Genomic DNA, 16,398 nt, shown 5'->3' with positions numbered 1-16,398 from the left:
CTTCATAGGATTGAGAAACTATGAAATTGACACTCGATAGTAATATGTTTGGAGAATGAACATTCTCTAGTTGTTTGTATTTTGTTCTATCAATTATGATAATTTTGCAATTGCAATATGTCCGTTCTTTTGGATTTACTTAGAATAAAATATCTTATAAATAATTTCAAATGATAAAAGAGAGGTTTACAAGGATAAATATCTTGGTCACCTTCAATGTCTTATGTAGGGCTCGTACCAGAAATAATAAAAAAAGTTCTTATGTAGGACATCTTTAAAACCTCAACTGTAATTAAAGTATGGGAAAAGTCTCTCTGATATTCCGACATGGATTATGCCTGAGATCATCTCTCTTCTCTCCTTCCCGCTCCCCTAATAAATGCACTCCCTTACACTACTCAGAGGACCCTTTCCATTAAACTATAATGTGTAATATACAATTCATCACAACAGAATAAAACTTGAAATCAATGTTATGGAAAGACTCATCAATGCTTGTATTGCAAATAAGTGGGAAGATAAAGCTAAGGGTTGAAGACAAATTCTAAAGTTAGTAGTTTAATTATTCGTGTAAATTCTAAAGTTAGTAGTTTAATTATTCGTGTTTAACTTGTTCCATACTCATTGTAATGTTACTTTAACTCTACACATTTATTTTATAAATCATGTCAAAATAAATATTAAGCTTATTAAGCATGACTAGTCATGAATAAATTGTTTCACATGCTATACACATGAAGTGAAAAATGTGTCAGTAATAGTCATGCTAACTAATTATGTTTAGGGAAGTAGTTTTCTGTACGGGAATGTAGCCTACACCAGCACTCCCATGTGTCTATCTCTCTCCTCCTTAAAACAAAGGGGCAGAGGTGCCTTTTCATATGGGGAGGAGAGAGATAGACTCATGGGAGGAGTGCTGGCGTAGGCCACACTCCTGGACAGAGAACTTTTTCTCTTATATTTATAAAGAAAAAAGCATGCATTTTGCAATTACATATATATACCATTTTTTAGAGGGGGAAAAACAGGATTATATGGATCTTAATTGTTAGCCTCATGTATTAAATGATAGAATATAATTTAGGGGAGAATTTTCATACACAGTCGTGCTTTCAACTGTTGGATGGAAATGATCGTGTACAGTGCACGGTTCCTCATCCCCATCCAACGGTTGTAGGCACATCGTGCACCATACACGGCCGTGCACAAAACCTTTTACCTATAATTTATATTTAATAAATAAATATCTCAATATTTTCAATTCCATCATTGACCTCGAGTCCATCTTATATGTTGCTTGCGTGTAGGAAAAAAAAATCTTCAAGATCAAGTGGTTAAGAATTTCTCTCTCAAGAACAGTTCCAAACAGTCCGAGCATTTTTTATTTTGACGCTTTAGTTGGACTCCCTCAAAAAAGGATCTTTATCCTCTCAATTACACTGCCCGTACTTGACGTCAAGTACATCTAACAGAGGAGGCAAAAATGACTATCCTACCCCTACCCGAATATACTGCCCGAGGTGGGGTCCACATGGGGTCCACCTCCCTCTATTAGATGTACTTGAGGTCAAGTACGGGCAGTGTAATTGAGAGGATAAAAAAAAAAGGCAAAATACAAAAATCTCACCAGATGGAAGGGAACCAAAGTCCAATCGGCATCAATAGATGACGCGATTCCTCCTAGTTATGCTCTTGCCAAGGATGGCTCCCATGCCGAAAATATTTTCCAATGTACCTTTGGCTTCTGGCGATAAACACTGCAACCATCACCACCTCCTCAATCCTCGACCACTCTTCGTATCATTGGTTTCCATCCCTCTCTGCCTCTGTACATGATCAAGGGTTGGGGTCTCTTTATTTCTCTTTCAAAGGATTTTGAAAAGAGAATCAAAGAGTATTTGAAAACATCGAAAGGAAAGCAGATCGATGGCGGGGCTAGTGTTGTATCCTAGTCTAATGCATACTGACATACGATCAATTCGCCGATTGTCTTGGAGTGTGGACCAATGCGGTTTGTAAATTAAATCAAGGGGGATACAATCATAGTTGTCATGGCGTCGCCATGGCGTCCTGGCGCTGGAGAAGTATGCATGGCGACCTACGCCATGGCATCCCTCTTCGATTTCTTCTTCCTGTCTCTCTTTCCCTCTTCGATTTCTTCTTTATTTCTTCTTTCCCTCTTCGATTTCTTCTTCCTATGTCTCTGTCTCTGTTTTGCAACTAAGAAGTCGCCAGATCTGATTCCAGGAATTCTGTGATGAGTTTTTGCTGGAATTGATAGAACATGATGTGGTGATGCTTCACCTGAAGGTTTAGACTGGACCGAGAAGAGTTGAAGGAGTTATCTCCTTCGTACTGCGCTGTTTTTCGTCCTAGGCTGAAGTCGTAAGGTTGAAGACAACTATAAATCCATAATCTGATCGTGGGTTATTACAAACCCTTATTTTTGCCTTTTTCCTAAAGTACCCTTCTCTTCTTTTATTCCCCTTTGTCCATACTTTACACATCCCTCCAAGTTTACCCTTAGTCATTAAATCAAAACCCTTTTATGCCCTTTGTTAGATTCTGTTTAATTACAAGATTGCCATCCTTAAAACTTGAGAAATAATAGAGAAAAAATAAAACATGGCTTGAGTATACATAGGGGTGTAAATGAATAGCCGAAATCCGTTTCCGTATCTGTGTCCGTATCCGTTTAGCACTATCCGAATCCGTCCAAAAGCTAAACGGATGCTGATATGGATAAGCTATAGCTATCCGAAAATCTATATTTACATGTAAACGGATAAAATATCCTATCCGTATCCGTCTCCGTATCTGTTTAGCACTATCCGAATCCGTCCGATAGCTAATCGGATGCGGATGCGGATATAGCACTATCCGAGCCGAATCCGATCCGTTTACAGCCCTAAGTATACATCTATTAAAACATTAAAAATAGAGAAAATAAAAAATAAAACATGGTCGACATGCTCGCCATGGCAACGCCATGGCGGGCGACATGTCGATATATCGACGTGACACCCCTCCACTAACTTGGATCACCGTGACGCCGTGACAACTATGGATACAATAAGATTGGAGACAAGTTGATGACCGAGAGACTCAGAATCAAGACTTGTTGAGAACCAATTAAGTGCTCTACAGAACTACCACACAAGGTTGGGTAGTCGTCATAAATGAAAAGTGTAGTTCCCTCATAGACACTAAGAGTGGGGTTGAATTAGGATCTAAAACTTCTTTCCAATTTTAGCTCCCAATTCTATTGTACTTGGTGTAACTGATGATCTATAGCTTTTAACACACAACGGTTTGCCACTTAACTTGCTTTCATAAACAATTAATCACACATTATTTGCATGCACATCCGCACGACAACCACCATGTGATCGGGCATACTAGGTTGTGCACACCCATCCTACAGCACACAACACTTCTAAACAAATACAAAACAATACACAAGATATACGTGGTTTGGCAAGTTGCCTACATCCACGGAGAAATATCCTAACCAAGATTTTATACATGTTTACTCAATACAGACTGCGTATTCAATTGCAACTATAGTCCAGGTGATGTAACATTTGCTTCCACCTAACCACCCACTCAGGTTAGGTCACCTACCCTTCTTTCAGTCGAACACTCATTTAAATGGTAACAATATATATAAATCAAAATAAATGCAAGTCCCTATCCCATACAATTTTAACCTTCGATTTATCAACAATAAACAATCTAGGTTTTACAAAAATAAACTTGCTTAGAATTGATTATCTCATCTTCACATGAGAACACTCATAAATGACGTGATAGAGATTCCTCCTAACCACTAGAATCATCAACTAACCTTGGACAAGGGAAACTTGAGTTTTCAAGTAGCTTTGGTTAATGGAAACTTCCACAACTTCTCTCTCTCTTCACTTGCATGTAAGATGACTTCAAGTCCTCAATAATGTGCACAACTCCTCCAACCAACTACAATGTAAGTCAATACACTTCATTTTTCATCAGCGGAGCACTCGATCATGTGAATTGCAAATTAGTTGTTGAGAGTCATCGAGGGCTCCACCAGCTTGCACCCAAGCTTCTCCCATTTTATCATTTTTTTCTAATCTCTTTCTTGCAAGTCTGTCCGGTTTTTCATATAAAACAGAGACTTAAAGAGGATTTTTCTCTCTTAAAAATCATTTCAATGGCTTTTTCTTTCAAAAAGAAAACTACAACACTTTGACAAACACTGATCTCACTTTAAGATCATCCATTCGTAGGTCATAATTGCAAATCTAATCGTGTCAAAATAAGATTTTACTCAAAAAGTGGTCTTATGAGTTATGATGTATCAGCTCTTGATTCAACCAATGATGAATTCTTATTCCTAAATTCTACATCTATTTTGAAAATTCTTTCTTAGAAAAACACCAAAAATCTTTAATTAAATAAATTACACGAATCACCTTGTACTTTGTTTAATAGTTACGATAACCCTTCTAGGTTTAAAAATCACTTTCGTCCCCCTTTATAGTAAGGGTGTGTAAACTTAAAACAATCCAAAAAATGAAAAGACAATTGATACATCAAGACGGTAAAGATTTTTGACAAACACCTTTTTTTTCTCCACCGGCAATCTGAGCAGCTAATATGTACAAATGTTGCAGCAAAGAGTTCTTAGCTCGAAATCAAGCAGAAGAAAACGTTTTTAGCAAATGAAGATGAAAACCCCTAACGAAAAGAAAAAGACATCAATGAGATTGAATGAAATTCAGATCCTCTACTGTCGAGCTGCCCGGCAGGATTTTACTGTCAAGACACAGCAAGGCGGGGAATGACCACCTTACCCCTGCCCAAACACCTTGCCCGAGTGTGGATAAGGCGGTCATTTACCGCCTTGCTGTGTCTAAGCAATAGGATCCTGCCGGGCAACTCAGCAGTAGAGGATCCAAATCTTTAATTTTTCTGTTCTGATTATAGATGATTCTTCACAGGTAGAGGGTTATAGACCAAATGACACTACTTGCCATGGTCGCTTCAGTATCACAGCAAGAACAGCCCCCGTAGTAAGCAAAACGAGAGATGAAGCAATAGAACGGTAACGAGAGAGAGAGAGATAACACAAAAAGCAAATCCAATCTGCTACCACAAAATCAAGTCAAAATCTTTCTCTCTCTCGTTTGTCTCATGTGATCAATTTTACTGATTATTCTAAAAATGGGGATATCCTCATTGATCCCCCGGAATTTGAGCTAAAACAGATCAAAAGAAGCTTTTCCTTCCGTTATTTTCGCGGCCTTTTCTCCGTTTTCTTTTTTATCACAGCAAGAACAGCCCCTGCAGTATGCAGGGGAAGCAGGACGGAATGGCAGCCCTGTATTCACTCTGTTCCATGAAGGAGAACAAGATCAGAAAAGCCCACCAGATTTCTGAACTGTAATTCTATCCATTGAAGATCTTGTATCTATTGAAGATGTTGTGGGCTTGCTTGATTCAAAATAATCAAGATCCAACGTTAGAACCTTCAATCCAGCTGATTTGGCATGACTAACAGCCTCAAGTAGAACTTTGTCACCTGCATCATCTTCATACAAAACTGAGGACGATTGTGAACATTGTCGGTGTAGGTCTAATGGTTGCAGGTCTTCACCGCCTTCAAGGGTTCACTTCAACAATTGGTTCAAGGTCAATGAGTTTTGGAGGGAGAAGGAGGGAGAAGGAGACGAGTGGGGAGTGGGGAGTGGGGAGTGGGGAGGATGGATGGTTGAGAGGGAGAGAGATTGAAGGTGTAGTGGATAAGAAGATTTTGGGGTTTTTTATACAAGGGTAGAATAGTAACTTTACCCTTTTTTAAGGGTAATTTGGTATTTAAATAAGATTAACTGGATTACCTCATCATTTAACCGCACACAACTAATGAAGTGGACTATCTTGTAATAAACCCTTTTTTAAGTAGAAGAAATCCAAGTGATTTTTAAATCGAGAAAGAGTATCTTGGAGTATTGAGCAAATTACAGAGTGGTCCGTGTAATTTTCCCTAAAAAAATTTGCACCAATCTACTATACAAGGTTGTACCAAAAAAAATCTACTAGAGAGCAGATGCATTTGACTATTTTTTTTTTGTGAAGATGCATTTGACTATTTGTCCCACTAATAAATGGAAAAAAAATGAGACGCCTTTACCCCCCAAAAAAAAAAATAAAAAAAAAATATAATGATACGAGGAAAGTGGAAGAAGCACCAATGACCAAACTACCTATCATTGATTTGAATTCATCACCATGATAAATTTAAAATTAAAAAATTCTTCCCCGATCTTAACGCCAACATTTGTACTGGCAAATGGGACGTGGGTCCCAATTTCCAATGTCCCATGCGGGGGGAGAGGGATGTCCATCGCTTCGATTTTTTTTTCCCTATACAGGGAGCTCTGGTTTCTAACACCAGGCCCTGTGTAGGGTTTTCATTCTTGGTTTTTAAAAATCAACTTTCAGATTTTTGTTCAGATTTATCCACGGTTCCAACATCAAAGAGTGTTGTTTCCTCTCTTCCCTCTGCTTTTTCCTCTTACTGTTTCTCTCTCTCTCTCTAAGCTCTATCTATCTCTGATTTCTGCTAGTATTGTTGAACTCTCTTTGCTTTACATCCTTTTCTCTTTCTGAAAGAAGAAGAAGATGTCAGCTGTGGGACAGCTTTTCGGAGGATCCTTCCTCTCGGCGTTCCTTCAGGTGGCTTTTGACAGGTTCACCTCTCCTGAGTTGCTGGATTTCTTACTCAGATGGGAAATCGACTTGGATGAAGTGGAGTCACTGAAGCGGACGTCAGCCATGATTCACAACAGTGCTGTGAAACTCTGGCTCGACCACCTCAAACAACTCCTCTATGATGCTGAGGACATACTTGATGAGTATGCCACTGAACTTCTGCGGTTAAAATTGGAATCTGCTCACCAAACCCAACAGGTACGCAACCCTGTTCCTCTCACTCCGTCAACTGAAATTAGTGTTTCTTCTTGGTTGAACTTCGGCATAGAATCTGCAGTTAAGGTCATCAATGAAACTTTAGAAGGAATACAAGGCATTGGGCCTAAGATCTATAACATAGCCGAAGAGCTGAGGGGAATTAAAAGATTTGGATATACAGTCAGGGAAATCAACCAGAGGTTAAAAAGTGTAGCACAAGAAGGTGTTGCTCTAGGTTTGAACTCGAGCATGGGATTTGGGTCCTCAAGGCCCTTGGTATTCAGTCAAAGGCCACCCACGAGTTCTTTGGTAAATAAATATAAAGTTTTTGGCAGAGAGAAAGATATGGAGAAGATTGTTGGATGGTTGCTATCAGCCAAAACTCCAAGTCCCAGTGACAATGGCAATAATGTCTCAGTGCTACCCATAGTCGGCATGGGTGGAGCTGGGAAGACAACCCTTGCTCAACTTGTTTATAATGATGACAAAGTTAGGAATCATTTTCATCTGAAAGCTTGGGTCTGTGTATCAGAAGATTTTGATGTGGTGAGGTTAACCAAAGAAATTCTTGAGTCAGCCACTGGTATATCCCCTTTTTCTAATTCACTGGATTTGCTACAGGTGAAGCTTCAAGAAGCATTGAGCGAGAAAAGATTCTTATTGGTTCTTGATGACATGTGGAATGAGAACTACGAGAGATGGGATGCTTTAAGCACCGTTTTTGCATTTGGTAAACCAGGGAGCAAGATTTTGGTTACAACACGAAACAAAGGCGTTGCATCAATTGTGCGCACTGTTCCAGACGATCATTCTCTAAAAGGTCTATCAGACGAGGCTTGTTTTTCACTGGTTAGAAGACATGCTTTCAATGATGAAAATTCTGCTGATGCAAATCGAAAGTTGAAAGTATTTGGATATGAAATTGTGAAGAAATGTAAGGGCTTACCTCTGGCTGTAAAGACACTTGCTGGCCTCTTGCGAGATAAAAGGGAGAACAGTCAATGGAAAGCTATTTTCAATAATGAAATATGGGATTTAAGAGACAATGACATACTTCCATCGCTTATGTTGAGCTACCATCATCTACCACCTCTTTTAAAGAGATGCTTCGTGTACTGTGCTTTGTTTCCCAAAGACTATGTATTTAGCAAGATTGAATTAGTCGTGTTGTGGATGGCAGAAGGTATTGTTCAACCAAAAGGAAGCAAACGATTGGAAGATATAGGGGCTGGGTATTTTGATGAGCTAGTTATGAGGTCCTTCTTTGAGTTATCTAATTGTTATCGTCCTTTGATGGAAGGCCCGTTGTTTATTGACCTATCAAAAGAAATTCACAAAAGATCATTTTTTGAGTCATCCAGTAATACGGGATCAGGATTTATGATGCATGATCTGATCCATGATTTAGCACAATTTGTTTCGGGTGGAATATATTGTAGGAGAGAGTATGATAAGCCATCTCAAGTTCTTACAACAACCCGTCACTTGTCCTATGTGGACAATTATAATGTTGAGGTGAAACAATCTGAGGCAATGAAAAGTTTACGGACCTTTCTAGCTCTAAATGATATTGTAGGGAGTCCTAGACACTTTTTGCCCACCATACAATTCCAATTCCAATTCCTACGTGTGCTACGTTTCAGAAATTGTTGCAATTGTGAGTTGCCTGATTCAGTTGGCAAGTTGAAACATCTAAGACTTCTTGATCTCTCACTTTCTGATATTGTGAGGTTACCCGACTCAATTGGAAGTCTTTACAATCTACAATCGTTGATCCTTGTTGGCTGTGGGAGGCTTAGACAGTTGCCTGAAGATATGGGTAACCTCGTCAACCTTCGATATCTTGTTCTCCCTGCACATTGGGGTTTTCATAAAATTCCATTAGGGGTGGGTAACTTGAATAGTCTTCAATTGTTGACCTCAATCGATATTGAGCCAAAAAAAAAGTTGTCTGAACTCTATGAAACCCTAGACAATCCGGAAAATACAGGCAATAATGGGGCAGAAGCCATGGTGGCCAAGCCGGTGCTTCTTGGTCTATGGCTGCACAACCTCACATCTCTCCGAACTCTTCGAATATCAAACTGTATGACTCTTGAGTCACTTCCCAAGGAGCTACACACTCTAATGTCTCTCCGAAGATTAGTAATTGGGAGTTGTCCTGCTCTAGTGTCCTTCCAAGAAACAAGGTTACCTACTGCACTTCAAGAATTTGAGATCTTTGATTATGAGGCTCTAGAATCACTACCGAAGGAACTACACACTCTAATGTCTCTCCAAGAATTTGCAATCGAAAGTTGTCCGGCTCTTGTGTCAATCCAGGATACAAGGTTTCCTACTTCGCTTCAACAACTTGTGATCATCGATTGCAAGAATCTGGAGTCCCTACCCAAGGGACTATTGCACAACCTCACATCCCTCCAAAGCTTAGAAATCAATGGTTGCCCTGCTCTTGTGTTCTTTCCAGACATGGGCTTACCCATTGCACTTCGGGAGTTATCCATTCTAAATTGTGGGAAGCTGAATTCCTTTCCCGAGGGGCTGCTGCACAAACTCACAAATCTTAAACAATTGGAGATTTCGGATTGCTCTTTTCTTATGGAGTGCAAGAATCTTCAACCCCTACATACCTCCGGCCTTTGTAGTCTCACCTCTCTTTCATATCTCACCATTGGTGGATGTCCTGCTCTCGTATCCATTCCAAAGGGTGTGCTTCCCACCAACCTAAGGGATTTTTGCATCAAGGGCTGCCCGATTCTTAAATCCCTATATGATGGACTCTCTGACCTAACCTCTCTTAAACGTTTGGAGATTCAGAATTGTCCAATGCTGACACAGCAGTACCAAAAGAAGGAAGGAGAAGAGTGGTCCAAGATTGCCCAAATCTCTAAGGTAATAATAGATGACATATGGCAATAAAGCCTAACCACCACATGTGGGTCTGGCCTCTTATAACAAAATCCATGGATGGAGTACTACACACATAGAGTGTCTATTCTGCAAAACAACTATAAAAGCAGAGACGCATTGCAGCTAATATTATGTGAGGTAGTTCATTCTTCTATAATCAGATATGTATGATTTCTATATATATGTTATGTCATATGTGATTTTATTTAATTTCTCTTCATAGGAGAATCACGAGATGGAATGCCTTTCTTTGAAAATGCTCAAGAAAGAATTGACAAAAAGCAACATGGCAATTTCAAATGCTTTTCTTTGAAAATGTTCAGGAATCGACACAAAGCAACATGGTAATTGCCTGGAACTGTTCAGCAAATTAGTGCTGCCTGGCATAGTATCTATAAGGTATCACTTATCAGCATCCCATTAGTTTTTTGCCTACCCTAAAGCTTCAATTGGTCACCAAAAATATTAAGTTCAGTACAGGAGGAATCTGTTCTACAAGTCAGCAAGTTATGTTCTTCAGAGAGTACTTCTACAATATGTGGGTAGGTTTAACTGCTCTCTCTCTCTCTCTTATTAATTTACTTTTCAGCAAACTCTCTCTCTTTCTCGTTAATTTACTTTTCAGCTCTTTGCAGGATCGAAAAGTTGAAATTGTGGGGATAATTAATTCTATTCTCACTTTTTTCCTCTACTTTAAGTAAGTAAACAACTCTCACTTATTTCCATCCACTTTGTGCATGTTTTTTTTATTTTTTTATTTTGGGGGGGGGGGGGGGGAGAGGGAACTGAATAAATATTCGTTACCAAAGAATAGAAAATACAAGGAAACCCCCAATAGGCCAATAGGGGGTGAAAGCAAAGAAACTAAAAACAATACGAGGCAAACAAGATGTTCAAAAACAAATAAATCCTTAATAAGACCCCCTTTTCTTTCATTTGACATCATTTAACATAGAGAGAACTTAAGTTGGTTAGTGTTCAAATCACTTTCATTTTTCCCTTTTAATGCCTATGGTTAAAAAGTAAAATGCCTCAGACCCTAACAAACCTTAAGCTGTCCCTCTTTATACAAAATTAGGATCAATCATCCACAGGTTGTCATGTAAGACAAGAAAGCATTCTTTATTTCTTCATCACTTGTTTCTAGTTTCTACTTTCTACATAGAGGAGTTTTGTTAAGTATGCAGCAGATCCAAGAACTTAGCTTGTTTAATGAAGATTGCAATCAAGATTTTCACCATCTATTGTTGCATTTAAGTCTGAGCTACAGTATGTTTTAGGAGAATACTTTCCATTTGTAGAGTTGCAATTTACTCCAAGACTGTCAGATCATTTGTTGACAAAAAGATTCAAAAAAAAATATTTTTTAGAACTCGATCCACACAAGTTTACATTTCTTAGGTTAAGCATGATTATTGGCTCTGTATATCTGGCATCAGGTTTTCTAACAAAATCTAGAACAGGAAAAAAGGAGCAGCTGATATGCAAAGATGTGAATGCACAATTAAGTGAACACTTCAGTCCAGAAGTTCGTATGATACCAGAGAATTCTACAGACATCTTCAAGTACTTTTATCAATAGGTAGATCAGTTCTATGACAGCACGGAACCATGAATAAGTGAAAATAAAGGTAACTATAGGTCCCAATGAATAAGAGACAATAGAAGTTTGGAATAAGAAAGAACCCAAGACGAGAAAAAGTAAAAAGTATTTAAGATTACCAATGGCAGCCTCATATTACATTGACTTAATGCTAGAAGTTATTCTGCTCCAGACTTTAATTCACCATTATTTGATATGTTAACACAGATTTGGGGATCAGAAACAGTACAAGGATATTATCAACCCTGTACTATAGGGGGCAGACATTTACAGCCACTGATGACTGTATTTTTGGGTGCAGGAGAACTTTTGCCTCACTTATATACTTGAGCAGCAAATAGAATCTCTATTGATGAGGGAACCCAAGTGAGAACCCAAGAGTACAAGCAACCACTAGACTCTATCAACAGAGCATTCTACTGGTCCAGTGGAAAGAAGTTGGTTCCTACTATTGGTTGGTCCAAAATTTGTATGTCTTGGAGATCGGGTGGCCTAAATTTAAAGCTCTCCACCCCCTTGAATCAAGCCCTCTTGGATAAAAGATCTTGGGAGTTACTGCAGCCTTCCCTCTCGCTTTGGGGTCTGACTGATGAAGCAAAATATTTCTCCAACTGCTTCTTCTTCCAAGCTCAATGTACTCCTTCATACTGGGGGTGGAAATCTATTATCAATGGCAGAGATCTTCTTTGCCAGGGTATCTTCATCTATATTGACCATGGTCAGACGGTCAATCCATGGACTGATCCATGGATACCGAGAGCAACCTTTTTCAGCTTCCCCTTTTCCTTTACATCCACGAGCATCTCAATCCGTTGCTGCTTTAATTGACCCTGTACTGATGTGTTGGAACTCTGATCTTATCAATCGATGGTGGCGACCTGAAGTTGCTGAAGTTATTATGTCCATTCCTTCCCTGGCAATTTGCCTCATTTATCAATCCAATCTTGGTTATCCTCCATCATTTTAAGTTGTGGTTTACCAAGTTATCAGAATGTGGCACAGATCTCTATTGGTAAGTGTAGTTTGGTTTATTTGGTGTTTTGAGAGATTTTTGCATTGTAACTTTCTTTCATTATATAGTGAAACATCTTCAGCTTTGCCTGTGGACGTAACACATCGTATTGGTGTGTGAACCACGTTAAACCTCTATGTTATCTTGTTTTATTTTTGTTTTTGTTTGTGTGTTGTTTGGTGTTTGTTCTAACAAAAACAATATCACATAATGGACTATAGCTGTGTAATTTTTTTAATGTCAAACCTCAATTTATCAAACATGCTTATATAGAGATTTTGTTAGTAATTGGACCACAATATTTTTAAAAACAATTTGTACACTTTACAAATGTGTTACTAGATTTGGTTTTTGGTCCAATTATACATAGACATTCTCTCTCTAATATATTCCCTAGTAGGGCATTAGATTTCGTGTTGAGCATCTCTCTCTCATTCATGTCCATAGTTATCACAGCGATTAGGCGACCCAAGGCATTGGAGATGGTCAAAACTTAAGGCGATACTAATCAGGTGACCAAGGCATCCAAGGCAAGTTTGAGAAGGAAACAAGTACAAGTTTTTACCCCCACCTATGTACTCTCTTGTGATGTAACTATTGTACCTCACGAGGAGGTATCTACTTTATCTAATTTTGAACATTAGCCTGTTTAAAATTATCAACTCAAGTCTAAATTCATCTAGTTGGACATTTTGCATTTTGTTAGAAGGGAAATTTGTCTTGGTCGCTACAGGATACTTAACCACTAATCATTTTTTGGAACCCGAGGTTTTTAGCATAACTAGAGGTCTTGAGCATGCTTTATAGTTAGATACCCGATGAAAGACGTTTGGTGCACCAACAAGGTGATTCCAGGCTTTCTTTCCACTCCAACTCAAGCAGCATGGTCGTGACTTCTTGTTTCACTTTTTTTGAAGATTATTGACATATCCATAGGGATCTCTTTTTGTGTTAAGAAGGAACTTTATAGTACCTCCCTGGCCAAAACGGTGGCCCATTATGCCTAAAGAAAGGCGAAATTTTGTCTTCCAAGGAAACGATGTAGATATTTTATCTTTATTAATTAATTTAATTTTTTTCATAAAAAAAGAAAGAAAAAAAGTACAAGTTTTTCACCCTTTTTTACCTTTCACTTTTCTCCATTGAACAAACGAGGCCTTAAAAAATATGATAGGATTTTAAAAGATGTCAAGTTCTAAATATAACAGAAAGGGAGAAATTTAGACATTCTTTTTCATTAATGATTCATCTTTGCTCAAGTCTTAAAAGGTTATCATTCTCTTTGTTAGTATTATTTTTTATTTTATTTGATTGGCCAGAATTAACTTCTTTCATGTACTTCAACTTTCATGAATACCAGTGTCTTTATCCTATACGAGTGTACGACACTTCTTATTAGGGGTTTCAATTTTAAGCCCACACCGATAGGACCAACCTGTCTCGAAGGGTGAAAGCACTAAAATGGCCCAATACGTTACTAAAGGCCCGACATGTTTACTAAACATGTCAGTCACGGTGCAAGGGGATGGACCGATGGGCGTCGGACTGAACCCAACATGTTTAAGTATCGACGCGTTTAAGCCTGTTTATGGACCATTTGTTTCTCTAATTATCCCATAAATTCCTATTGTATCTCAAATATACATTTTCTCAATTTCCCTGATTAATTTATCTTCTTGCATTGTGTAAGTACATAAAAAAGACTATATAGGCCGAGTAAAAACATAGATTTGATAATTATATATTATTGCACTATGACGTTGATAGACAAAAAATAAACGAAGCACATTAAGACCATTTATATTATTTGAAATTCCATTATATATATGTCCATTGAGATTGAGGGCCTTAGAACTCTAAATAAATTTGAGATTTACTTATGGATGTTCATTAGCCCAGTGAGGAACATTCTTTAAAGTAAGTTCTAGTTTTATCACAAAAAACTGAATCTCATTAGGAGCTATATGGATCAAACTTGCATAGTTTGATTGTAGTCACTTTTGTATGAATCATTTATAGACATGTTTAGCACATTTATTGTTTATTTAGTACAAATCCGACTATAGACAAACACCCAACCGACCATTTATAAATAAGATCATGTCTAGTCTATGAAGACCGATTACTTAAACAAACCGACCATGTTGCAACATCCTAAAATAGAGGGGACTCATTAGACCCGAGTCTGACGGACAGATTGACACCCCTACTTCCTGTCATTAAATTGATTCCCCGCTCTTTATGCCAAAGTCTATTAATTTGTAGTGGTAGTCAAGGGAGGGCATTGGAACCACCTACAAAGGGACCATTGAATTCAACGTGGAATCATACCAAAAAAAAAATGCAACATGGAAGACGACTGAAAAGGACCAAGAACGTGTGGATCCCAAATACCAAATATCCCATACGGAGAGCTATTTCCATTACTAACATTTCTTTCTTCAGATATTTTGTTTGGCCAAATGTTCTCCGGGGTGTATGATCGCCCCACCACTCTGAATGGCCGCTCCATGTGCCTAGGCCTGCGCTTTTATGTAGAGAATAATCGTCAATTTTGTTTTTTTAATATACAAATCTTTGGTTTTTGTTGGAATTTTTCAAAATATTGATGTGGACTTTTAGTCCCACATCGGCTATGAAAGGAAAGCTCATTGGATTTATATGTGTTAGTAGTAAGTAGTTATTATTATCACATGTAATGTTAGAAGAGATTGTACGTTGCACTTGCGAGCGAGGACGGTATGCGTGCGCGTGCGTGAGGCGCAATGTGGCGCTTTGATGGCGCACTTTGCACTTCGCACGTCGCAGTATGTCGCAGCCCACACGAACAGCCAAGGGAGCCCAGCCCAATAGTCATGACCTGTCAGGTCAAGCCATATGAGCCAATGGGTGTGACCCATCCGAACAGGCCTTGTGGGCCTATAAATGGGCCACGAATTCTCTCATCCAGGGAGTAAAAAAAAAGATTCTCAGATAGCTTCACGATGTTCTCTCTCGCAACGATGTGATCACGTGATTTATCTTGGGAGGCAGGTTTGCTGCAACCCTTTGCAGGATTAGGAGGGTGCAAATACTGTCTTAAGGACAGAACGATTTCGTTCGACTCAGGCCTTCTTTCTGTCCTCTCCTTTTTTTGTTCAGATTTTTAACAGTTTTTAACCTTAGGTCGTGTGTACTAAATCAGGTTTTTCAACTCTACTCCTCAAAATCTGGTGATTAGACTTTAGAGTCAAACTTGGAAACATCCTCTTTGGAACTAGGGGTAAGGTTGTGTATATTTGACCTTATCCAGACCCCGCTAAACGCGGGAGCCTTGTGCATTCCGGGTGATTAGACTTTAGAGTCAAACCTGGAAACATCCTTTTTAGAAACAGGGGTAAGGCTACATACATTTGATCCTATCCAGATCCCACTAAACGCGGGAGCCTTGTGCATTGGGTACACAAAATTACTATCCAGTTTCTCTTGATATTAAAAATCCCATACCCTTATGCACGCCCTCATTAGGCCGGTGTGTTAATGTAAGGGTTACACTGCCAAGTAGCAATCTTCTATCCTTTCCATAATAATGAGGGGAAGCAGTTTCAATACGGGAATGTGGCCTATGCCAGCACTCCCATGTGTCTATCTCTCTCCTCTTAAATAAGGGGACAAATATATCTTTTCACATGGGGAGGAGAGATATAGACTCATGGGAGTGCTGGTGTAGGCCACACTCCCAGACAAAAAACTTTTTCCCTTAAAAAGATGGGCAGAAGATTTTTGTCTGGGAATACGGGCCCACGTAAACGCGATAACCAGTGGAAATGGTTAATCCATAGAAACATCAACATGGTTAGACACCCACTTTTGTGGGGGCGGGTGAGAGCCTTTTTTCCTAGACTGTGTTTGAAAGATTGGAAAAGAAAAGAAAACCGTACAT

General features: G+C 38.8%; 1 protein-coding gene across 1 annotated transcript in view; it reads left to right on the top strand.

Moving 5' to 3' along the window:
• Positions 1-6,663: 6,663 nt before the first annotated feature.
• Positions 6,664-16,398, top strand: part of LOC122663307 (putative disease resistance protein RGA3) — a 28,037-nt gene continuing 18,302 nt past the window's right edge. The window contains exon 1 of the mRNA XM_043858991.1: positions 6,664-8,306. Coding sequence (XP_043714926.1) covers positions 6,664-8,306 — 1,643 coding nt within the window. The remainder of the gene's footprint in view (positions 8,307-16,398) is intronic.

Source organism: Telopea speciosissima, chromosome 5, assembly GCF_018873765.1.
Source record: "Telopea speciosissima isolate NSW1024214 ecotype Mountain lineage chromosome 5, Tspe_v1, whole genome shotgun sequence".
Classification (NCBI taxonomy): Eukaryota; Viridiplantae; Streptophyta; class Magnoliopsida; order Proteales; family Proteaceae; genus Telopea; species Telopea speciosissima.
Note: the sequence above shows the minus strand (reverse complement) of the source record. Positions and strands in the feature narration are given on the sequence as shown.